Below are 22,740 nucleotides of genomic sequence, written 5' to 3' on the forward strand. Positions count from 1 at the left end.
ATGTCTTGATCAAATGTGATGATGTTACATGTACAGTACTTAACAAATGTATTAGACCACCTGAAATCTTTAAAAAAAATAAAAATAAAAAAATAAGTTAAAATTGTTATTGTTATTTATTTGGCAAATAACAAAACTGAATTCACCTTTTTATATCCAAATTTCAGCCCGCCTCACTGGGCTTCTTCTCTGAGAAGACAGAAATGAATCGAGCATAACATTCAACCACTAAAACGAATTTTTCTGTTCAAATGATTGTGATAATTATCAATGCTGTTAATTTAGTGCAGCTGTTGCATAAACCTCACGTGTGTGGTGGTCTAATACATGTGTTTAAAAGCATGTGTGTGAACGATGCAGATGTTTTCAGTTTCAGGATCCTGTCACACATGACCACAACAGTATCTTACAGTAACACGTGATAAGTTTAACATGTCATACATACTTTTTGTTTGTTCATTTTTGTGTTTCTTTCTGTAGTTTTCTGCTCTGCAGCCAGAAGAGAGAAAATCACTTCTTCTCATATGAACAAATACATGTGTGAAAGTCGATCATGAGAAACCTCAAGTTCTTTATCAGAAAACACAGTTTTAGTTTTAACCTCACACGTTTCAGGTCCAGTTCCTCTTTGCTACACAGGAAAACCTCAGTTTCTCTAAAACAGTTTCTTAACTGCCAGGTGTTTTTTTTTTCTTTCTCTTCACCCCAGGTCAATGAGATCTCCATCCTCTGCTGTGCGTCGACTCCTCAGCCACTCCCCCTTCGCTCTCCTCACTTCCTGGCCGTAATAGTCATGAAGTTTGCTGAAGTCCTCAAACAGATCCAAACCCACCAAAGGCCACTCGCCGTAAGGTGCTGGTCCGTTGAGAGGTGTGACCAGGGCATTTCTCCTGTGCCACAGTTTGGGGGACTTTTTAGCTGCCACTCTACTGGACATGGAAGGAGCCTGTAAAACACTGCTGGCACTGAAGCTTCGGCCCTGTCTGACCACTGCTGTCGGTCCATGCCCAGAGAAGAACGAGCAGGCCGGGGACGGCTTGAGCAAACTGACCGAGGAGCTGAGATGGGATTCACCAGAGCGTGGGAGCTGTTTCGCCTCTGCAGACAAAATAACAGGACATTATAAATTTACAATTTAGGAGAGTTTACTGGCAGACATTGAATATACTACCCATAAGTATGTTTGTACAAGTGTATGATTCGGTGATTTGTAGCTTTAGAATCAACCTCACAAACCAGCTAGAGCGTGTATTTGACATTTTTTAGTGGATGTTTATTGCACAAATAGAGAAGAATGAAGAAGGGCCTTTCTGCAAGGAGATTGCATGTTCTTCCCTTGTACATTGGGTTTTCCAGTTTCCACCCACAGTCATGCAGATTAGACACTCTAAATTGACCATTGATGTTACATTACATTATATTACATGTCATTTAGCAGACGCTTTTATCCAAAGCAACTTACAATGGAATTGAGTACAATCAGCCAGGGGGGAGTTGAACTTGCGACCATGATGTCTTTTGCACACAGTGTGCCGGTCTTAACCACTGAGCCACTCCACCACCAGATATGAGAGTGGATGGTTCTTTATGTGTCTTTATGTGGCCCTGTGATGGACTGGCAACCACCTCTCGCCCTATATCAGTTGGGATTAGCACCAGCACCCCCTGTGACCCTCATGTGGTGGATAAAGCGCTAGAAGATGAATGGATGGAAGGAGGGACATCTTGTCTGGCATATGAAGGCTCCCATGTTACCCAAGACCCATGTTTGTGTTTGTGCAGAAGTCTGCAAGGATCCATAGATGTAAATTTGGTCATCCATCCACATTGACCCTACGTGTATGAGAGCACAGTTTGAGTCCATGGAGACTGTATGGGCTAATTGCGCATCCTTCTGGTGGCACAACACGTTCCAGTCCAGTTGATGGCATACTTTTTTGTTCATCAAAAGAAACAAAAAGGAAGACGGTAACCATGGAAACTTGTATGAAGTTATATGAAGAGAACACGTATGCACACAAAAGTGAGGGTGAGTGCCTGGTGAGAAATCCCCACTGACCTTGAGTACACACTGACACGGACCCTCATTAAAGTATAAATTAAGTGTCTCTTTGCAGATGAGTTATGTTTTGATTGCATCTCAAAGTTGCAATTTTTACTTATGATTAAAAAGTGCTAATACCTGAAATTTCACCAAAACTGTACAATAAAAATGCCTGATTTACATTTTGTGAGTAGCCATAGATGTCCTGAACACAACCAAGTCAGAATTATTATTTTTTTTGTTACATTCTGCATTAGATCTCACAAATTCTTAGCTGGAAAGAGTGAATGAACACATTATAGGCAGCAAATGTTAAAATGATAAACAAAAGAGGCCCAGATGAGGGATATTCTAAGACAATAATAGTCCATAAACATCCATATTATTAGTAAATATCAGTGAACAGGACAAAGGCCACATGTCTCCTAACTCACCTTCATACTGTCTCCCCAGGTCTCTGACCAGCAGTGACAGGTAACAGTGACTTGCTGACAGCAGAGCTTTCACCCAGCTCTCCCGAGTCTGACAATCCACTGCTGCAAATGTGTACGTTTTGAGTCCAGGCCCCTCGAACACCAGGGAAAAGGCAAACTCATCCTCACACTGTGAGCTCCTCACTGCACATCCCTCCAGCACGATGACACCCAGCAGGTGTCTGTCAGCCGGCCGCTCCTGGTAGAAAAGCAGGTTTGCCTTCAGCACGAACCACCTCCGCTGGTAGGTGCCATTTCGTTCTCTCTATACAGACACACATACAGTACAGGCTGTAAAGTTTGGATATTGCATTCATTTTCTCTCTATTCTTTGTTTTTTATTCCACAAACCTTTTTGTAGAGATATCCCTCTTTGTCTACTGGAGAAGTGCAGGACAGATAATGGGTCAAAATCTTTTTGTGGAGCTTCATCCCACCACCTAAACACATGAGACTGCTTTTAACGTGAGTGTTTTACTTCTTTGCTTCTTCTTTCTATCTATCTATCTGACAAAACTTTTCTTTTTCTCTGCCATTAATAATTTCACGAGCCTTCAGATTTATATTGTGATCTTTTACATGGGTCCAGTTACCTTGGTCAGGACCCACTGCCGCAAACTGGTTTGAATATAAGTCGTTAAAATTAGCTTCACCTTTATCTGAAACAAAAAAAAATGTATCATGAAAAAAGTTTTTACCACTCAATAACAGACCTTTGACGTTGTTATCACTGAGAATGTGGAAACAAAAGAGTTTGTTAATCACTAACATGCTGTGTAAATGCACAGGAACATTAAATATCTATTACCAAAAAAAGAAGAGTGACTGTCTCACACTCACCTGTGTTTTATCTTGAATCCTTCATGGCGACTCACAGACTGAACAGTATAGTAACATTTACAGATATTTCTTTTTTGCTCTAGTTCTTGTCATTACAACAGGAGCAGATCCAGACGATGCTTGATTATATAGTTTCAGGTTACTAACACTGTTTCTGCCTCAGGACCAAGAGGACGAGTGTTGAAATATAAATAACTCGACCCACTTCCTGGTAACAAAATCCTGACATATTATATGCTCTCGCTCTCTCTCTCTCTCTCTCTCTCTGATTATCTGAACCCATCCTCCCTGACAGGAGCTGCTGCAGGTGAGATGCATTTCCCTCAGGTCTCCCCTCTCACTTCTGCATTGGTGTTATTTGAGTTTGACGACGACGTGGGGAGAGGAAATGGCAAATGTATAAAAGAGCCATTTAAAAAACAGCAAATATACATGTTTATGTGCTGTATGTAAAAATGTGAAAGCATTTTTTTAAGGTTTTCAACAAAAATACATACAATACACAACTCTTGTACTCCTTACATATAACAATAAATACACTTCATATGAACCCAAAAGGCTTATGTATGAAATACATCTACTAAGACGAAAACTAACCACATTTTCACTACAATTTTTGTTAGTTTTATAAAAAACACAATTCAGTTTCTGTTAGTTGTTGGGGTTTTTTTAAACTCTAGTTTTTATTTTTATTTCACTTAACGAAAATTCTATTTTAGTTTTGGTTATTTTGTTACTTTTCGTTAACTATAATAACCTTGTTCCTAACTTATCGTATCTATTCTTGGCAGCCTCTTATCCTTTTATCCTTCTGGACCTCAAGGAATGGCAAATCTAAAAGAGTCCAGAGAGTTAAGACTCACAAGACCTTGCCTCACATGGCTGTGGGGCCCCTCATGTATATACAGTGTGTCTACACCATCTAAATCAAGAGCCTGAACAATCATGCCTTGACAAACTTGGATAGAAAACAAATCATATTATCACCATCTGCCTCTGTCCATTTCTGCCATGAAAACCATTATAGGGACAAGTAATTGTCCCACGAAATAGGCCTGCAACAAACGATTACTTACATAATCAATGAATCTGTCGATTATTTTGAATCTCAATGAATCAAGTAATTGTTTGATAAGATAAGATAGGATAAGATAGTCTTTTATTAGTCCCGCAGTGGGGAAATTTATATTGTCACAGCAGCAAAGACAGTAAGGATAAAGACAATAAATCATAAACGTGCATTCCCACATGTGTGAAAGTACATAATAGAAAGATATTAACGATACACTATAAAAGGTTATAGACAGTTACCATACAGAATGGGCTTGATATTTACAGTATCCTCAGTCCTTGTAATGTTAGAAAATGTTAAACAGTGTTGCTCCAATGTCTTGTTTTTGTCCTCAAACAAAAAGAAAAATTAGTTTAAGTAGGATTAAGATAAGTAGGATTAAAGCAGGACACCATGAAAGGCAGACTTCAGTGGCTTAAGTACAACCACAACAAAAGAAAACATTTCTCTCATCTGTCTGTCTGTGGGTCAGACGGTGGCGTAGTGGTTAGCACTCTCGCCTTGCAGCGAGAAGACCCGGGTTCGAGCCCTTTCTACATGGAGTTTGCATGTTCTCCCCGTGTGCGTGGGTTCTCTCCGGGTTCTCCGGCTTCCTCCCACAGTCGAAAAACTGTGCAATGCAATGTGGGGATTAGGTAAATTGGACACCCTAAATTGACCGTGAGAGTGAATGGTTGTTTGTCTCTATCTGTGTGAGGCCCTGCGATGGACTGGAGAACTGTCCAGGGTGTACCCCGCCTATCGCCCGATGTAGCTGAGATGTAGCTGAGGCACAGCACCCCTCGTGACCCTCTGGTGGAGGATAAAGCGGTAGATGATGACTGGCTGTCTGTGATTTTATGTGAACTCTACAAGATTCCATTTTTACGTCTCACCATGTGGGGGCAGTGAAGTGCCGTGTCATTGTTTGAAACAGCTACCAAAAGCGAAGACGAAAAAGAAAGAATAAGGAGCGAAGAAGAAACAGGATCGCAAGACAGACGTGTTTTCAGCAGGTTTTTGCCATATTTTTAAATGTTCACATTTATCAGTCGTGGTGTGTAAACGTCTTGGCCGAGTTCTTAACTGGACGCTGTCTGAATCCTAACGGTAGATTCCAGACTGTGACGCATGCCTTAATTCCTCTGCACGCGCTGCTGTTGGCTAACATTTTTTAGCATCGGAAGCTAAGCACGGTGTTGTTTACCGCTCTTATTCACGACTTTACCCGAATGTGTGTACGTGATATATCTGATCACACAGCTCACGTTGAGTTGCGTTAGCAGAATAAAAAAGCCGCTGTCTTTCCTCTCTTTAGCACAATGTCGAAAAGGAAAGTCAGGTTTGAGGACGGGAGCGAGGAACTTGACTTGGAAGAAGATCCCCCCAATAAAAAGGTAACACTGCTCTGTTCATGTTGTGCAGGTAAAAAAATAGAACAGTGTGGTGTTATTATGTTATAATGATTGAGTCAGTGCTCACATAATCACCTTAACTCACATTTATACATGGATTCTATTCCGTTATTAGGCACTTACTTTGAAATACATCTCTGTTGCATGAGAACTATTAGTTTTTGGTTTGAAATCAGCTATACAAGAGTCCAAATGTAGAATAGAAATAAATGAAAAACAAATATTATACACGTAAGTTTTGTTTTCTTCGTTCTTGTACTGTTGTCCTAGAGCTGTGAGGTTGTGAGTGGACCGGGCTCCAGATTCAAGGGTAAACACTCGCTTGATAGTGATGAAGAGGACGAAGGTGAAGGCACAAACAGTAGCAAATATGATATTCTGGACAGCGATGATGTGGATGGTATGTCCTGTTGATTATTACTCTGCCAATGATTTTATGTTTGTCAGTCTTCGAAAATGTATTTAAAAAAGGATTTTGATGACATTTTCTGTGGCTGTTGGTTATTCAGGGCTGGTGGTCCCAGTGGTTCCATTCAGACTAAACCACTGTTTTTCTGTTTTCGGGTCTCCAAAACATGTTTATGTGGACGGCAGAGTTATATGATGTAGCTTTGGAGCATATAGACTAGGGGGCAATACAGTGAAAAACAAGCAAGTATAATTTTTTGTCATATAAGTCTTTAACTGAAGTTACAAATAAACGTCTTTTTGTGGCTTAGCATTAAAAAAAAAAACAGTTGATGTTTTAGCCCACTAGATGGTGCCAAGTGCGCACTCTCAGTAGAGCTGTTGTTGTGTGAGTACAGTATACCACATATGACAGTGTCTCTGGCATTTCCCACCCCTAGTATAGACACTGTGAGGACACTGAGTGTACTTGTGTTCTCTGAGTGCTTTCTCTAGTTCAAACTGTTACTGCAACTGTATTAAAAAATTATTATAAAGTTAATTAGATTTATGTGGTAATCTCGAGTTTGCCCTGCATTGATTGCACTAATTTAAAAGGCTTAAAGAACCAACTTCCATCAAGTGCCTTAATTAATGCAAGATAGATATTTGTGTGACTTAAAGTCTTCTTAACTTTTTTTCAGGACAAGAAGGAGCAACTATCGACTATGATGAGGGAGTTTCTATTACACCTTTCAACCTGAAAGAGGAGATGGAAGAGGGACACTTTGACTCAGAGGGAAACTATTTCATCAAAAAGGAACAACAGATAAGAGACAATTGGCTCGACAACATTGACTGGGTAAAGGCATTTTGGGTACATTTTTCCCATCATGTTGTGGAAGTTTTCAAGCTGTATGCAATAATATAAGTTTTCTTCTTTCAGGTGAAAGTAAAAGAACAGCCTATTAAGAAAAAAAAGAGAGGTCTTGCTGCAAAAAGGACACGCAGAACCGGTGATGAGGATGAGGCTGAGGAAGAGAAAAAGAGAGAAGAGCAGCAGGCAGATGAGGAAATGGAGGAAGAGGAGGAAGAAGCAGAGCCTGCTGAGGACCCACTTGCTTCTTACACTCAGCACCAACTCACAGAAGCTGTGGTTGAGCTGATGCTTCCTGGAGAGACGGTTGCTGCAGCGCTCCGGCGGCTGGGAGGTCTTGGAGGGAGGAAGAAGGGAAAGCTGAGGGAAGGGAGTGAGCCGACAGAGGAGGCCAAAAGGGACACGGAAAAGCTTGATAGGCTCACAGCACTCGCCGACAGACTGGTTGGATCTGGGATGTTTGAAATCTATCAGCAAACCTATGAAAAACTGGCCTATTTGATGAAGAGCATGACCAGCAAGAGACGAGCTGTGGAGCAGAAATCCAGCAACGGTGCTGGCGATGATGGCAAAGATGACGGAGAAGAAGATGAACTTGATATGTTCGCAGATAAATTTGACGAGACACATGGGAAGAAAAATGAGGATGAAGGAGACGAAAGAGGTCTCACAGTGTATCTTAAGAAATATTGTATTAAATATAAGCGATGTTGTTTCATGTGTTAAATCCTCTTTTGTCTCTCCTCAGTGACTGATGGGGTCTTGTGGGAGTACAGATGGGAAAATAAGGATGGTTCAGAAATCTATGGCCCCTTCACCAGCGAGCAGATGCAGGTATTTACATACACCATTTTAAAATGTTTTAGTCTGTAGTGAATTCAAAGAAAGGTAAATGGATTGTTTATCTTTCATTTGTGGGGAAAAAAAAGTGTTTTCTATTTTTTTTTACAAGCACAATTAACAAGTAAATGTTCTATTTGGAACTTCTATTTTTTTTTTTTTTTAAATCAAATACTCAAGAAACGTGGAACTAAGTTTTGCAAAAATGTGGCATTGGGCTTTTATGTTGACAAATGACCAAAGCAAACTTGAAAGATCATTTCTTCATTTTCAGACTGATTGCTATTCGCAGTAGAATTTGAGGGATGGGATGATAAAACAATGGGATTAAAAGAATTACAGGTTGCAGGTTTATGTCAAAAGTCCACTTTTAACTGCTGTCTGTTAAGCTGAATGAGTCCAGTCTAAGGCTGCAACAATGAGCCAATTAGTGACCAAATACATTGAATTAACTGAACTAGTGCAGTACCCATTCGGTCAGTCGACCTGTTTGACAATTATGTGATTAACAGACAAACAGATTTTCCTCACATTTATAGATAAATTAAATAATTAAACTAACTAATTAAAAAAAAGACAGACTGAATTAATTGCCAACTATTTTGATAATGATTTCAGTTTATTATAGTACATGAATCTCCTGAGTCATTTGAATTGGTCGGGATTTTTTTTTATCTCAATCAATAATCAATATCAAGAGAGATTATCTTGTGGTGTAGTTAGAAAGTTGATTTCTAGCCAGGACTAAAATAAGCTCATGTAAATGATACTGAAACATTAAATAATCACTTAATGTAGGTATTTATTCACATTTTGTTTGTTTTCCTCCTGTAGACTAAATTGCATTTTTGTAAATCCCATTATGTTAGATTTAAGAGATAATTGGGTTGCGGTCTGGTTCTACCTATAACCTCAATCTGACCAGGTGGGTTTTAATCTTCTTATTGTCTGTTTTCCAGAATTGGGTGGACGAGGGCTATTTCAGCAGCGGTGTTTACTGCAGGAGGGTGGACCAGGAGGGATCTCAGTTCTACAACTCCAAGAGACTAGACTTTGAACTCTACACGTGAATCATGTCCAGCAACAAATGATCAAAACTGTCACGTTCATAATATCAACCGTTTGAATGTTCACTCTTCACTGTCAGACCTATTGTTTTAACATGGGCTTCAATACTTTGTTTTTAAATAAATAAGTCATGTATATCATGTTTTTTGCCTTTCTGTTTCATTTCAATGCTCATTAAATTGATTCCAATTTGTGCCACAACTAAAGATAATTTTTATAACAGTCCAGGGTGTATCCTGCCTATCGCCTTAGGTCAGCTGAGATTGGCACAGCACTCCCCACGACCCTCCTGTGGAGGATCAAGCGGTAGAAGATGGATGGATTTTAATCTGTGGATTATTCTCTCAATTAATTAAGTAATCGTTTGGTCTATAAAAATGTCAGAAAATGTTGATTGGTGTTACGCAAACCTGGAAATTATGTTCTCAAATTTTTTTTTTGTCTCACTCCCATTTGTTCTTTTTGCATTTTGAAGCACTACTTAGAACCTTCTTAAGATCCAACGGTGCAAAATGTAAATTCTTGCAATGATCTTAATATTTTGATCAGGAATGTATGTATATGTACTTTTTTAAGCAATACTTAATACATTGGTATTGTTCATTTGTTATATTTTCATGCAGTTTGTCGTGAGGTAATTCCATCGCTTATTTAGTTAATGAGTTCAGTGATTTCATTGTTTTTTGGATAAAAATGTAGATATTTCAGTATTCTGGGTCAATCGGGGACATCGTAGAAGACGATCATTTTTGCGAGCCATTCGTCTACGCGTTCCTATTGGCTGCTCTCGACCCACGGCGCCGCTAACTCCTCTCTGATTGGTCACATGTCCAAAGGCGGAACGAGAACTCGCACTCTGATTGGCCAATGAGCGTGTCTGGTTAGTGGAGTTTGTAAAAACGGCTTCTTCTACTAGTCGTTGCATTAGGGCGCCGCCGCCGCTGCCTCTAGTGCTGCAGTCCGACACGTCTTGTTTACGTTGAGGTTGGAACGGTTCCCCCTCGCTCCATTTTGGCGTTTCAGGTAAGACTATTTGGTGTGTTTCAGCTTTAATATCTACACACAAGCAAACGATGAGCGCAACTAATGTTCAGTTACTCCCGAAAAAGGCACTTAAACTGGAATAGAAATGACAGCTACGGGCTACGGCTACAACCTGGTACTGAAACTGTGTTCCACACTGTGAATATCGGCGTCAGGCAAACCATGCATGTCAGCGGCGTTGAACTGAAGCCTTGTTAGTTAACCAAACCAACAAATATTTTATTTAAAAAAAAAATTACATTTTATTTTATCGCACTCATTTACTAGCATTTCAACGAGCTATTATGTTGAAGTTTGAATATGACACTGTACTCCAGCAAGTAGACCCCGCTCCGTTTTTAATGAAACCACTGCTTCTTCCGTGCAAAACATTAATCGTTATTATATTAGAATTGGTTCACACCACGTATTGGATTTTGCGGCAGATTTATTTTCCTAGTATATATGGCTGTAATGTAGCTAACTTTTCGTAAACGCACTATTCACAGCAAGTGAGATCAGACCTAAATGTGCCAACGACAATGACTGGCAAAGAGGCTGCAACAGTTTCAAAACATAAGACGCCAAATGCTGCCAATAAACATAGTATTTTTAATGAACTTATGTAAATTACGTTTAGGGCTGAAACAATTACTCGCTTAATCGATTATTAATTGTATCGTCAATTATTTTTGATAATTGATTAATCGGTTTGTGCGTTTTTTAATATAACTTAAACAAGTTCTCTGCTTTATCAGCTTCTGAAATGTGAATATTGACATATATTGCAAAGGTTCTTTGCTCCATATAACAAATAAGTTAATCATGTTGGTCTGTGGACAAAACAAGACATTTGAAAACATCATGATTTTCAGGTTTGAGAAGCACTGGACCAAACGATTGAATCTTTGCCGTCTAGTATGTCGTTTGGACAACACAACATACAAACAATCAGAAAACTGTGATGGCAATGTTTTCCCTTTTTTGAAATTTTAGATCTCCCAGAAGGGGAATAAGTAGAAATGACACAGCAGCACACAGGGTGGCAGCGAAAAATGGATAAATGAGACTAGAAATAAGAATTGAAACAATTGTCGGCAAAATGTAGTATAACATAGTAAAAAGATGGTGAAAACATACAAAAACAATATAAGAAACAGGGTGAAGTGATATAAGTTGTTCTGTATTCTACCTTCAAGCGTTTTTTAAAGTATAAAAGTCTTTCTTTCCTTCATTTTAGAATAAACCTCCAACACTGACATCATTAACGTAAGTAAAGCCTTTACCATTAAACTCATTTTAAGTGCTTTTACAGTGATACCCTGCATGCCTTTTTGTTTTCTTTGTTTTTCCTGTTGTTATTTACAGAGAGGGCCGTACAAGGAGCGAGAGCAAGGAGATGTTGACTCACTCCTCTGACTTACTCCCTCAGATAGTTTGTCCAATGGATGAAGATGCTATTCCCTCAAACCCTTTCTGTAGTGCACCTCCCCACAGTGAACATCCACCACCTCTCCTCCCCCTTTCCTCCGACACTCCCAGGTATAGTTGTCCCTGCACCCTTTGGTTTCTTTGGCTGTTGGTATATTTCCCCTCTTGCTTTTAGCTCTTACTTTTTTTTTTTTTTCTGCAGATGTTGTTTAGGACTTGGACTAGGTGGGAAGTACATGGGATGGAAATTTTGCAAATTTCTGAAAATATTCCACTGATTAAATCAGTTTAGGCAATATAGTGCAAATAATAGAGAAACTCTTTGATATAAATATGACTTTGTGTCTAGGGGTGAGGGAAAAATCGATACAGTGATATATTGTGCGAGTATATTGCAATATATGAAATATTCTTTCTTTTTTTCCTTTTTTTTGCAATATCGTTTTGTGACTTAATGTGACTTAATATCATGACGATATATGATGGTGTTTCTGGCAATTACCACCCCTATTTGTGTCCATCTGGCGAATCCCTTAATCGCAATGCCCGTGTTTGTTTTTCTGTGGCCATTTTCATGTTTGTTTGTTTTTATACATTCACAGCTGTGCAAATGATGAAATATCAGGACATCCTGGTCGTATTCAAGGGGTCAGACCTCAAACACCTAAAAAACAGTGCCACAAGGACATCAGAGCAGTTCAGAAACCATCCAGACAGAATCTGTTCCCCATCAGGAGACAAAGAGACATTAGAAGCATGGTAAAATTAAAAAAGTCTTCTGCAGAATATCTTGAGAAATGTGTTGTTTCCCTAATGAATCATGAATTGCTTTTGTATCTGTCGGATTTTGTAGGTGCAAGTGTCGCAGTCCAAGCACCCTAAAGTTGTATGTGGGGCAAAAAACAAGGTCTGTTTTATCTTAACTTGCTTTAGAAGTTCTCTCTGTTGACTGCATACCTGTAATGGAGTCCATAAAGCTATCAGTGTTTAATCTGTTTGTGCAGCAGCTTTTCTATTGGGCTCTGTATGGCAACATTTGAGACCAGTATAGTGTACAGGGTGTTCATAATCATCATTATTATTATTATTAATAATAATAATAATAATAATAATAATAATAATAATATTGTTGTTGTTGTTGTTGTTGTTGTTGTTATTTGAGGGAGTTTAATCCTTTTTCATGGTCTGCTTGGTGCGTCTGACACAGATGAGCAAGTGTCTTAATGTGACCCACTAACACACAGGCTATATATGTTCCAGAACGTACTGTTTTTTGTTGTCTCCTCTCCTAGTGAGACACTACATTTGTAGTAAACATGAATGTGTGCGGCTTTGTTTAATTTTGTAAAAGAGGTTTGGAAAATTGGGTGGGTTTTTTTAAATTTAGTATTTACATTTATTTTTTCTCCTTTCGATCAACGGTTCAAATGGTGTCAATGCTTTGCAGCAAACACAGCTAAAGATTCACTGTAATTGTTTGTTTATTTTGCAGGATGGATTGGATTTTAAGGTTGCAACGGAGAACCAGAATACGTGAGTGGGACAATTATTCTTTTCTCCACATGGTGAAATTGCTCACTGTTTTTTTACATGTACAAATGTTACTGTAAAATGTATTATTCTTTGTTAAACCATGCTGTAATAGGGAGTTAAAAACTGTAGATGAGTGATAAAAGGACATGACACAAGTATTATGCTATTTAATGTACAGAGTCCTGGTGAGTTGTAGGATTATAGATCTTTCATGCTCTTATGCTAACACAAATTGAGTTGAACTGGATATTGGCAACAATGGGGCCAATCTATTTAGCTCGATATGTAATGCATCAGCAGTGCCCTGGTAGACTCACACCCTGACACATGCACATACAAATTCTAATAGTAGTAGTTGTAAATCATTTCATTCTAAAATAAGAATTCACTGGGTAAAGTAAAGTTGATAATCAAAGCCCATGTATCAATAGCTGCAGTGTGAACTGATTTATGTAATATTTTTATTTGAACAGTTACACCGTACTTTGTAATTTATGCTTAAAAATCTTGTTATAGGAAAAAAGACCAGAAAAGCCCCTGGAATGAGCCCGATGTCTCTGCTGAAGGAAATGTAGTTGAGCAATTGGCTGACAATACTACTGCTGAATCGGACATGGATACAGGCAGGGATTTGGCACTGGAACACGGTGATGAAAGTGTATCTTCCTTAAAAGGATGGGTGATAGGCCCATTATTTCGGAATTTAAAGTCAAAGATAAGCAGTTTCACAGAGATTGTCTGGAGTCCTGTTAAACTCTTCAGACCCAACAGTCCTCCACTGTCAATGGAGTACTCGGAGGAACCAGCTGAATGTCAGCTGCAGGACAATGGACCATCTGATGTTGAGCTGAGCAATATATTTCAGCCAGTAGGACAAAGTGAAGTTGAGAATCAAGAGGCTGACGTGAATCAGCAGAGGGTTAGTGATGATGCAAAAAACAGGACTCGATGTTTCTCAAAAAAATTACTGTTTGACCTGGATTTGCCAACAGACAACTCTGAACAGATTGATGAATGTACAGTAACTCGGACAGAAAAGATTTCCCCTGAATCTGTGCCTTCTGAAGACAGTCCCAAACCCTCAATTTTCTCTAACAATGTGTCACAATGTGTTGGGTCTTCTTTACTGTTACAGCCCTCTGTCATTTTGAGTATCTCACAGGAGTCCAATGTGAAGATGTCCAGTACAGGGGCGAAGCAAGGCAGACCGGCTGTCAGGCTGAAACCACCACCTAGAAAGGCTACAGGAAATAGATCAGAACCAAAAAAGGTTATGTCTAAGCCTCGCATGAAGAAAGAAGAGTCTGCCCCACAGGTCCGTGACGAGCAGCTTTCTCAAAGGAACTCAAACAAATCCAACCCAAGCCATACAGACAAAACTCAGCCGTTATCTGCTTCAGCCTTTCACACTCACCTCGGTGCAGACAATCTTCAGCCTGATGATGAGAAGAAAATCAAGAACATTAAAAGTGACAGCATAGTTGGACAAATCCTATGGAACAATTCAAATGCCAGAAGGACACTGAAGTCCTCTTTGGACACAGAACAGCTAGAAAATCAGACAATTCCTGAGTCTTATTTGGCTGCAAGTCTTGGAAGATCAAAGAGGGGGATTAAAGGGTCTTTGAATTCTCAAGAGTCGGGGAGGAGGAAAAAACTTAGGATAGATGGATGTAAAGAAGATGTAGTAAACCCACCTTCAGATAGTGGCACGCTGAGAGGTCTTAGACCACAGACAGGGGAAGAAACACTGAAACCTCTGAAAAATAGACATCACGTTACAACAAAAACTAATAGAAAAGGAAAGTTAAGACAAGAAATGCTCCCTACAGTAAATGAAGCTGTGTTAAATGCACTGACTGAATGTTCCCCTGATGCAGTGATGCTTTGCTCTGTGGATAAAAGCGGTGGTGCATCAGAGAACAGTCAAAAGGGCAGCGGCACAAAGACAAAGCCTTTTGGTTCAGGCAAGAGACTTAAAACAAGGACAGGTTTTTGCAAACCTGATGTAAACATTGACAGTATGGATCTGGAAACCACAGTGGCAATCACCTCTTCTGGACAAACCCAGCAGGAGCCTTTGTCAGAAGTTATTGTTCATCCTGGTGAAAAGCAGCTCCAGAGCACAAGCAAGAGCAGGGCTACAAACAAGAAACCACTGAAACGAAAATCGCCTGTCCAAGTGAGTTTGATGACAGAAATAGACAGCACTTTCTCTTCTAACTCATTAGTGAAGTCAATAGAATTAACATCGCCTACTTTTGATAAATCTCAACCTGTTCAAAGAGAAGAGAACTTGAAAACGGAGCTCAACCAGTTGTCCAAGAGATCCAAAAAGGGTTTCAAAGGAGCTGTTAAATCCAAAGTGACAACACAATCTACTGATAATAACCTATATTTAATAACCAAAGAATGCCAGTCTAAAGAAGGAAAAGGCAAAAATTCAATAGACCCTGTGTATTTTGATATGACACCTTTTGAAAGTGATCAGCATCCTGCTCCTTTACCCTCCCAAACTAACTTAAAGTGTTGTGTACAGTTAAATAATGAAGTTAAACACTTAATGGTTGAGATGGTAAACAGCACTGCGCCCTTTGTTTTTGTGGCAGATGAGCCAGTTCCTACTGACATTGAAGCCAGTAATAACAGCAGGTTGAGGTCCAGTGCAAGAAAAAGTAATACTACTGCTAAGCCCAGGAAAGTGGAAAAACAAAGGAGAAGATGTAGAGTGTTGCATGGTAGGACACATAAAGGTGAAGAAATTAGAGAGTCGATCACTATGGAGGATGCAGATCTGGCTCCTCACTCTTCAAAAAACCCTTCCAATCGTCTGTTGCGCAGCTACTCATGCCCAGAGATCCCATCCGTCCATCCCCAGGACGCACCCTGGATTTCATCTTTGCATTCTCCACATCACAACAGGACTCCCACGCCACAGCAGCACCAGTCCCTTCACACTCCTTTTGTCCCTCATGCCCAAAAGTTCATTCGGCGGGCTCGTCGTCACACGGTCTGCAGTGTGGAAGTAGAACGAGAGATTGCTCCTCTGTGTCTTCGTAAGGAGGTGTATCCATTGAGAAGATCTCTCCCACATGATGGCTTCACACAGCACTTGTCCCCTCGTGTCACACTTTCTCCCAGCACTCCCCTGTCAGCTCTGGCTTTCCGTTTCCTTTCGAGCCCCCTGGCCTTTCTTTCCAATAGAGTCGATGGCAGAGCAGCTGCTGCCAGCCCCAGCACTTCCAGTCATGTTTTTTCTCCCATCTCTCCCTCATCTTTGACATCCTCAGTGAGCTCCTCCACATGGCACCATTCAGGAATCCTCCCAAGTAGTGACTCTCATTCTCCCTCGAATTCTAGTTCAAGGTAACTTGCTTTTTTTATAATAATGACAATAAGTATCAAAGGGTGTGCTCAAAAAAATGTCTTGTCTTATCTGCAGTGGAAAAATTGTGGAGTGTGAGACTGAGATGAGGCAAAGTGAGGAGGAGGAGGATGCTGAAGACACAAGCTCATCCAGTCAGGAGTATGAAGACATTGCATTGAAAGAGGAAAAGGCTCTATCTGACTCTGAAATCAAGGTATGCATTACTTTATGTGCGGTAACATTGAGTATTGAATTCCTGTTGATTCCCAGATGCTTTAACATGCACATTTATACTGGTTCATGGGCTTGTTGCTAGTTAGTGTTTGTATATAACAGAGCTATGAGGGTCACTGGTAAATCCAGGCCTAGGGGAAAACTAAATTAAAAACACTCCCTTTTCCCAACTCCTAATAAACCAACAGCAGTACATAAAATAAACTATTTTAAACCCATCATATGCACACTCACACATGCAGAGAGCTAGGGACACCAGGGATCCTAGCACCCCTCCCTCACCCCAGAAAAGACCGAACATTTCTGACCTAAAGAAATGTTTCATACACAAAGACGTATCTTCTTTTATTTAAAACAACCATCTAAGTTGCACAGAATATCTAAAATATAACTGGATTTAGATCACTGGGTGCCACTCCCACAAGGAGATAACATGGCAATTCCCATGAGGTGAGTTGCAACAACAGTAACGCAAGTGTCGAACACAACACAACAGCCACAAACCAGTAGTGACACACAAGTAGTCAAAATACAAAGTTGTTCCGACTGCATCTTAACAAAAAGACAACAAAAGTGAACCATCACTGCCACAACATCTTCGGGCCGGGTCGGGTTCGGGCTTAAAGACATGTGGGTCGGGTCGGGTTGTCATTTTTCAGGCCTGTTGAGAACTCTAGGACCCGACTTGAAGTGACCACGCTACAAAGTTAAATGCAAAACCAAACAACCACAAATGCTCACCCAACAAACATGGAGTGCATTCAAAAGTCACAACCTCAAGTTGTATTTTTCGTCCCCAAATTAGACAAAAAAAGTAAGGAAACAAACTGTAAAGAAATGCCCAACCAAGATGGATAACTTGCCTAGCTAGTCTCCTAAGGCTTGTTGTGTTTGAGTGGACTTCAAACGCTAAAGTCAGTGCGTCACTGAAGACCAGGTGTAGTGAACTGTAACACTCAGATAAGCCCCCATTTGTTACATCTAGGCCTGGGAGAAAACCTGGGTTCAACACAAAATAAAGAGACTCCCTTTTCCTAACGCCCAGTAAATCACCAGCAGCAACAAAGAGTAACAAAAAGAGTTTAAAAAAAAAAATCCCAGCTTGACTAATGTTTCCATTCCATTTGTTAATTTTTCTTTTAAATTCCATAATAGTTATCCCTCGTCTTCTATAGAAAATCTCAGCACTTTCATATATCTTTACGTCTCTATACTCAGTCCTGCTAATTTCCTTGTTTTTCATCACAGGTGGTGCAAAAGCAAGAGGAGCGAGGGAAGGTGTCGTCCATTAGAATTCGGAAAACTTTACCTAAAACTCTAAATAACCTGACACCCATGGGCCTGCCCAAAGCCATCAGGTATAATCTCCTTTTGTGTACAAATATACAGTATATATGTGTATTTCTTGTCAAAGGGCTGTTAACACATTGGTAGTATGTCACTGCCCTGCAATTATGGTGATCACGTTCATGTATGTACATGTATAACTGTGTAAACAGGCTGTGGCAAGTTCTGAGGTGAGCAAGATAAAGACGTGTCATTGATCACAGGAAATCTTAAGCAATGTCTGGCTGATAAAAAAGCTTAATAAGGCCTTTACAGGTGCAGCTACTTCTGCGTTTCAGCCTGTTATAAAAAATGTAATAGGTCTTCTTCATTGATCAACATTTTAAAAATAGGACAAATTTTTTCAGCTCACTCTCTGACATTCCTTTGACAGTGACTCTGTGACAGTGTCAGCATGTGTCTGTTGCCCATTGAATATTTTGGATCAATATTCAGACTGATTGACTTTCTTTGTTATGTTCCACTACAGGCTGAAAAAGAAGGAGTTTAGTCTGGAAGAAATCTACACCAATAAGAATTTCAGCAAACCTCCTGAAAGGTAAGACTAACATTAGACGCATGCAACATTAGGATGCGCATTAAATTATGCATCTACATGAGATATACAGGGATACACAGTTTTTTTTTTTCATGCTAAGCAAAAGTCTTAAATAAATGTAAATTTATAACATATTTCTATTTTGACGTTGGAACAGTATCTATGGCATCATCCTGTGTTTCTGGACTTAAATCTTAGTCACTGCATCCAAAATTAAGAGTCAGACATTTAATAGGTGTGTTTTAAACACATTTAAATGCAAATGTATTATGTTGTATGTAAAAATTAATGCAAGCTACTAAGAAATGTCTTCAAAAAGTTCCAAAATTAAAATGATAGTGGATAAAACTGGGGATGCATGCATTGTCCTAATCTTGTCCCATACTGTACTATAAATAATTTGTTCAGGAAAATGGTAAAAAAAAAACAATTCAAGAATGTCCTGTCCCACCTCAGGACAGGACAACAGAATATTGTACACAGTTCCTGGATGTCTTCATCATCATTTCAGGTTCATGATATTTCAATTATTTTCTAAATTAGTAATACTTTAAGAGGCCACGACTCTCATGTGGAAGATAGAGCGGTAGAAAATTAATGTTTACTTGAAAAACCTGAATCAATGGGACTGGGCTTTAACTGCTGCTTTTGCCAATGGAGCAGAAAAAAGTTTGTCCAGGTGGTGGCACCAGAGGAAAACCTGTGGTGTCCCTAAAATACTGATTAGACTTCAAGGACCAGAAAAGTACCATTCAGTCTTCATCAATTGTACCTGATGTCTGTTAAATTACTGTACTGACAGGAATATGTTACATGTCTTTCAGCCGACTGGAGACCATATTCGAGGTGCCTCTCAATCGTCGAAATGGTTCAGAGTCCTGGTTCAGCCAGAGACGTGTCAAAAGATTTCTGGAGTTCCTGGAGGTTGGCGAGGCCAGGAAACCAAAGAAGCCACTTGTGGGTGTCGGAAAGGTGGGTACCTCGTCTTCAAGGACAAGGCGAGGGGGCGTGACTAAAGACGTACCGCCCCTCAGCGCGCAGGACGTGGACTCACTGCTGTGTGCCAAGCTTGATCAGCTGAGTTTGTGGTTGATATGTGATCAGAAAGACAGCTGACAGATGCCTCTGAAATGGTAATGATTTACCCCTCCAAAACAATTACTGCAGTGCTGTTTTCTAATGTATATTTTACATGAACATTCAATGTTATTGAAGAATGGATCTTTTCAGTCATAGGATGTAGAGCTGCAAAGTTGAAGAAAAGTACATCATAGCTTCAACAAATATGTCCCATTTCAGAAGTCGGTTGCAAACATAATGGTGCATTTTATTATCATTAAGGCACTTCTGCTGTCCATTTTCCCTGTGGGCCAGTTTCTATTTTGGTAAACAGTTGACGTCCATAATTTTAAACACTTACAGTACAGTATGGTGTCTTATTGTCATTTTGTCAAATCTCAGACTGCATGTCCTGTATACCATCGCAAATCTGTTGCACTGATGGTAGCCGGTGTATTATAAGAGGTTTAGTGATGTTGTATCGTCATTGTTTAAGTTATTAATAAAGGCAGCTAATTTTCTTTTCATTCAATGCCGATAATATAACTTTTAAACATGCCAGCAAGAGATTTGTCTTTGCTGCAACTCTGTTTCTGTCCACAAACAGGGATTGCTAAATCATTATATTGAGTCGAGGACTCACCCATGTTCAATCAGCCTGGTGTTTGTGTTAGTAATTTTATGACAGGGGAGGTTTTTGATCTTTAAAATGTAACGTGGAAACAGTGCAGCACTCCTGAGAGCATTTATTAGAGGAAGCGTCCAGATTCCACTGCTGGTTGTCTTTTTTATTACCTGTGGTCTGTTTTCTCATGTCTGTATTTGTATTGTAAATGTAATATTTTGATAAACTGTCTGTATATGTTTGTTTTTTCTCGCCAAATTTAATGGAAGTTGCCTTAACTGTAAGATTTTTGTTTTTGTTTAAATAGTAGTTATGTAAATGTGTTTGTAATTGTTGCAACTCAGAGCACAAATGTTTTTTTCATTTTTATTACAAAATTGTTTCAGTAGTGTTTGTATAAAAGTACAACATATTGGTACATTTGATGTTAATAAAGCTAATATGGTAACAGCGCAATAATGCCAAGATAATGCTGGCACGACGAGAGCAGAATCACATAATGTTCTGAGGAAGCACTGCCAGGATCTCTGCCACACTTTATCATGCCCAGTGTCGACCCAATCCTTCTCCAACACATGTAGATGTTGTATGATTTAGAGATTTGCATTTCTCTATTCACTTTTTTTTTAGAATCTGCAAATGTCTAAAACAAAATGTGGAGTTGTAACGACATTTAAGGTGCAAAAATGTGGAGGATTGGGTCATTGCTGTGGAATAATCATGGCATGTAGTTTCTTGTCTCAGACTTTACATTTTTCTATTTACATTAGAAGTTTGAATTGTGCATATGTTTATAAAAATAAATATTTCAGTGTGTAAGATATTTTTGAATACTAATTAATACTATTTTCTTTTTAAAAATGTTAAAAAAAAAAAAAAAGAAAAGCAACTGAGAAGAGGAGAAGTGTAACGGCACAGAAAGGCTAAAGCAGTGTGGGATGTTTTTCATGTAACGAGCAGCTTCTTCACGTCAAAGTCAGTGATGAGCGGCTTCTTACGATCCACTCTGCTTCCTGAAACATCCAAAGTCAGAGAACTTGCTGCGTTGGTTCTCCTCTGCACAGATTTATCAAAGTGGACTCAGTCTTTCAGAGTCATGAGATATGAGAACAGTGCCACTAGGATGGGGATTAAGGCCAAAAAGCAAAACAACGACACAATGGAGATAATGCCATATTTCTTTGCCCTTTGTGAGAACTTTGCTGCCATCTTTGGATCCACTGCTTCCTCTGCCTGTTCAGGTAAAGACAAAAGTTTCATTAATTAGTTATTTTAGTTATTAGACCATTGTACTTTCCTGTCTGACCACATGAACTGATCCATTCTTATTACAAATGTCACTTTGCTGCAGTTCAGAGCTGATATCTCTGAGTTTTGGACTGTGGCTCTTTAGTTTCAGTGGTTTGGAAAGAAAATCACCTTGACTGAATATATGAGGGCTGTGATTCCGATGCAGGAGCACCCACAGATGATGCTGCATTTGGCCAGTTTCCTATGGTGCTCATCTTCACAGAAGGATGCTGCTTTGTTCTTCCAGCTGCTGCTGCTGCTTCTCTTGCTGGTTTCGTGGTCATCAGGGATGCCCGACCCTGGTGAAGTCTTCAGAAGGATCCCTTCATCCACTGGGACATGTATGTGAGGTGAGCTGGACATTTCTGCAATTACAGAACAGCATGCGTGAGAAAGTTTTACCACAGTAAGTTTTGAAAGAGCAGTTTGTTTTTTTTTAATTGATGCTTAACAGCTATAACTTGGTTCAGACTCGATAGGATTGTTTGTTTTCAAGATTAAGATACTTTTAAGTAACTGGTTTCAACTCATATCGAAGGACCAACCCTGCTTAGGTAAATATTTATTTAATAAAATTACATGTAATCTTCCAGGTCTCCTCACAATAAAGTTCAGATGTTGAAAGTTGAAACAGAAATTCGCCTTGTGACTCACTGAACTCATGGATTGTGTTTGGTCTATTTATATCTCTGCTTACACTCTGAAAGGTAATGATGTGATGACTGACATAATGTCCAAATATATTTACTCATGTTTCAAAATAAAATATAAAGACAAGACTTCTGAACTATCAGGGTTTATATGCAACCTTGAGAAATCTTGATTTTCCCAAAAACATGCTTACGGCAACGACAAAAGATAAATTATAATAGCATTATGTCAGTGCTAGATGCTTTTATTATTTGTATGTTTATGAGTGTTCCTTTTAGATTGTAATGTAATCTACTAAATCTCAAATTGTTTGGGTTTTGATTCTGGTGCCAACATGGACCAAAGGGAGTATCTGTGTTTTGTAAAGTTATGAAAGCTGAGCTCCATTGTTGAAGTATTTCCTCTGACTAGACTGCTACTTAGATTCATGCTGAAAACATACAAGGGAAAAATGTCCTCCTGTGCCGTGTTTAGCTTTTACTACTTGATGAACAGCTTTACCCTCTGTCGTCTGGGCTGAAGGATCTGAAACAATTTCAAACACAGCAAATACAAGTTTCTCTTGGAGTTGAATTTCCAGCGTGAAACTGAAAGCAATACATGGGACACGGTTTCCTCCGGTTACCACAGCAATTAAAAGAGCCGAG

At 39.4% G+C, this 22,740-nt stretch overlaps 3 protein-coding genes across 8 annotated transcripts; 2 read left to right on the forward strand and 1 right to left on the reverse strand.

Annotated features, from left to right (window-relative positions):
• pheta2 (PH domain containing endocytic trafficking adaptor 2) lies at nt 1-3,646 on the reverse strand. Of its 2 annotated transcripts, XM_058654144.1 has the most exons (5): nt 3,358-3,646; nt 3,111-3,176; nt 2,869-2,957; nt 2,479-2,782; nt 1-1,098 (listed from the first exon to the last, which is right to left on the reverse strand). In XM_058654144.1, exons 3-5 carry the CDS (start codon nt 2,947-2,949, stop codon nt 701-703), a joined length of 783 nt encoding a protein of 260 aa, XP_058510127.1. In that variant the 5' UTR covers nt 2,950-2,957; nt 3,111-3,176; nt 3,358-3,646; the 3' UTR covers nt 1-700. The 2 variants fall into 2 exon arrangements, with proteins under 2 accessions (XP_058510127.1, XP_058510126.1); XM_058654143.1 differs by lacking the exon at nt 3,358-3,646 and having other exon boundaries at nt 3,111-3,312.
• Nucleotides 3,647-5,271: 1,625 nt separating this feature from the next.
• On the forward strand, nt 5,272-9,135 carry cd2bp2 (CD2 (cytoplasmic tail) binding protein 2). Of its 3 annotated transcripts, none has more exons than XM_058652577.1 (7): nt 5,272-5,424; nt 5,727-5,805; nt 6,094-6,223; nt 6,915-7,072; nt 7,157-7,751; nt 7,836-7,921; nt 8,887-9,135. In XM_058652577.1, the coding sequence occupies exons 2-7, from the start codon at nt 5,731-5,733 to the stop codon at nt 8,995-8,997; spliced, it is 1,155 nt and encodes a 384-aa protein (XP_058508560.1). In that variant the 5' UTR covers nt 5,272-5,424; nt 5,727-5,730; the 3' UTR covers nt 8,998-9,135. The 3 variants fall into 3 exon arrangements, with proteins under 3 accessions (XP_058508560.1, XP_058508562.1, XP_058508563.1); XM_058652579.1 differs by having other exon boundaries at nt 5,375-5,518; XM_058652580.1 differs by lacking the exon at nt 5,272-5,424 and adding an exon at nt 5,531-5,642.
• Nucleotides 9,136-9,891: 756 nt separating this feature from the next.
• On the forward strand, nt 9,892-20,975 carry prr14 (proline rich 14). Of its 3 annotated transcripts, none has more exons than XM_058653108.1 (11): nt 9,892-10,018; nt 11,259-11,287; nt 11,387-11,560; nt 12,052-12,208; nt 12,303-12,356; nt 12,942-12,982; nt 13,499-16,348; nt 16,425-16,563; nt 17,832-17,941; nt 18,400-18,468; nt 19,293-20,975. In XM_058653108.1, exons 3-11 carry the CDS (start codon nt 11,418-11,420, stop codon nt 19,582-19,584), a joined length of 3,855 nt encoding a protein of 1,284 aa, XP_058509091.1. In that variant the 5' UTR covers nt 9,892-10,018; nt 11,259-11,287; nt 11,387-11,417; the 3' UTR covers nt 19,585-20,975. The 3 variants fall into 3 exon arrangements, with proteins under 3 accessions (XP_058509091.1, XP_058509092.1, XP_058509093.1); XM_058653109.1 differs by having other exon boundaries at nt 11,451-11,560; XM_058653110.1 differs by having other exon boundaries at nt 11,455-11,560.
• Nucleotides 20,976-22,740: the final 1,765 nt, after the last annotated feature.

This window comes from Solea solea, chromosome 16 (genome assembly GCF_958295425.1).
Source record: "Solea solea chromosome 16, fSolSol10.1, whole genome shotgun sequence".
Lineage (NCBI taxonomy): Eukaryota > Metazoa > Chordata > Actinopteri > Pleuronectiformes > Soleidae > Solea > Solea solea.

What these genes read in the sequence shown, in the direction of transcription:
- cd2bp2 (XM_058652577.1), top strand. Translation starts at nt 5,731, where the DNA reads ATGTCGAAAAGGAAAGTCAGGTTTGAGGACGGGAGCGAGGAACTTGAC. An exon ending in AAGATCCCCCCAATAAAAAG is followed by an intron (nt 5,806 to 6,093) that starts GTAACACTGCTC and finishes CTGTTGTCCTAG; the next exon opens with AGCTGTGAGGTTGTGAGTGG. An exon ending in GGCTCGACAACATTGACTGG is followed by an intron (nt 7,073 to 7,156) that starts GTAAAGGCATTT and finishes TTCTTCTTTCAG; the next exon opens with GTGAAAGTAAAAGAACAGCC.
- prr14 (XM_058653108.1), top strand. Translation starts at nt 11,418, where the DNA reads ATGTTGACTCACTCCTCTGACTTACTCCCTCAGATAGTTTGTCCAATG. An exon ending in TATGTGGGGCAAAAAACAAG is followed by an intron (nt 12,357 to 12,941) that starts GTCTGTTTTATC and finishes TTTATTTTGCAG; the next exon opens with GATGGATTGGATTTTAAGGT. An exon ending in TTCAGCAAACCTCCTGAAAG is followed by an intron (nt 18,469 to 19,292) that starts GTAAGACTAACA and finishes CATGTCTTTCAG; the next exon opens with CCGACTGGAGACCATATTCG.
- pheta2 (XM_058654143.1), bottom strand. Translation starts at nt 3,288, where the DNA reads ATGTTAGTGATTAACAAACTCTTTTGTTTCCACATTCTCAGTGATAAC. An exon ending in GGCAGTGGGTCCTGACCAAG is followed by an intron (nt 2,958 to 3,110) that starts GTAACTGGACCC and finishes TCATGTGTTTAG; the next exon opens with GTGGTGGGATGAAGCTCCAC. An exon ending in CCTGGGGAGACAGTATGAAG is followed by an intron (nt 1,099 to 2,478) that starts GTGAGTTAGGAG and finishes TTTTGTCTGCAG; the next exon opens with AGGCGAAACAGCTCCCACGC.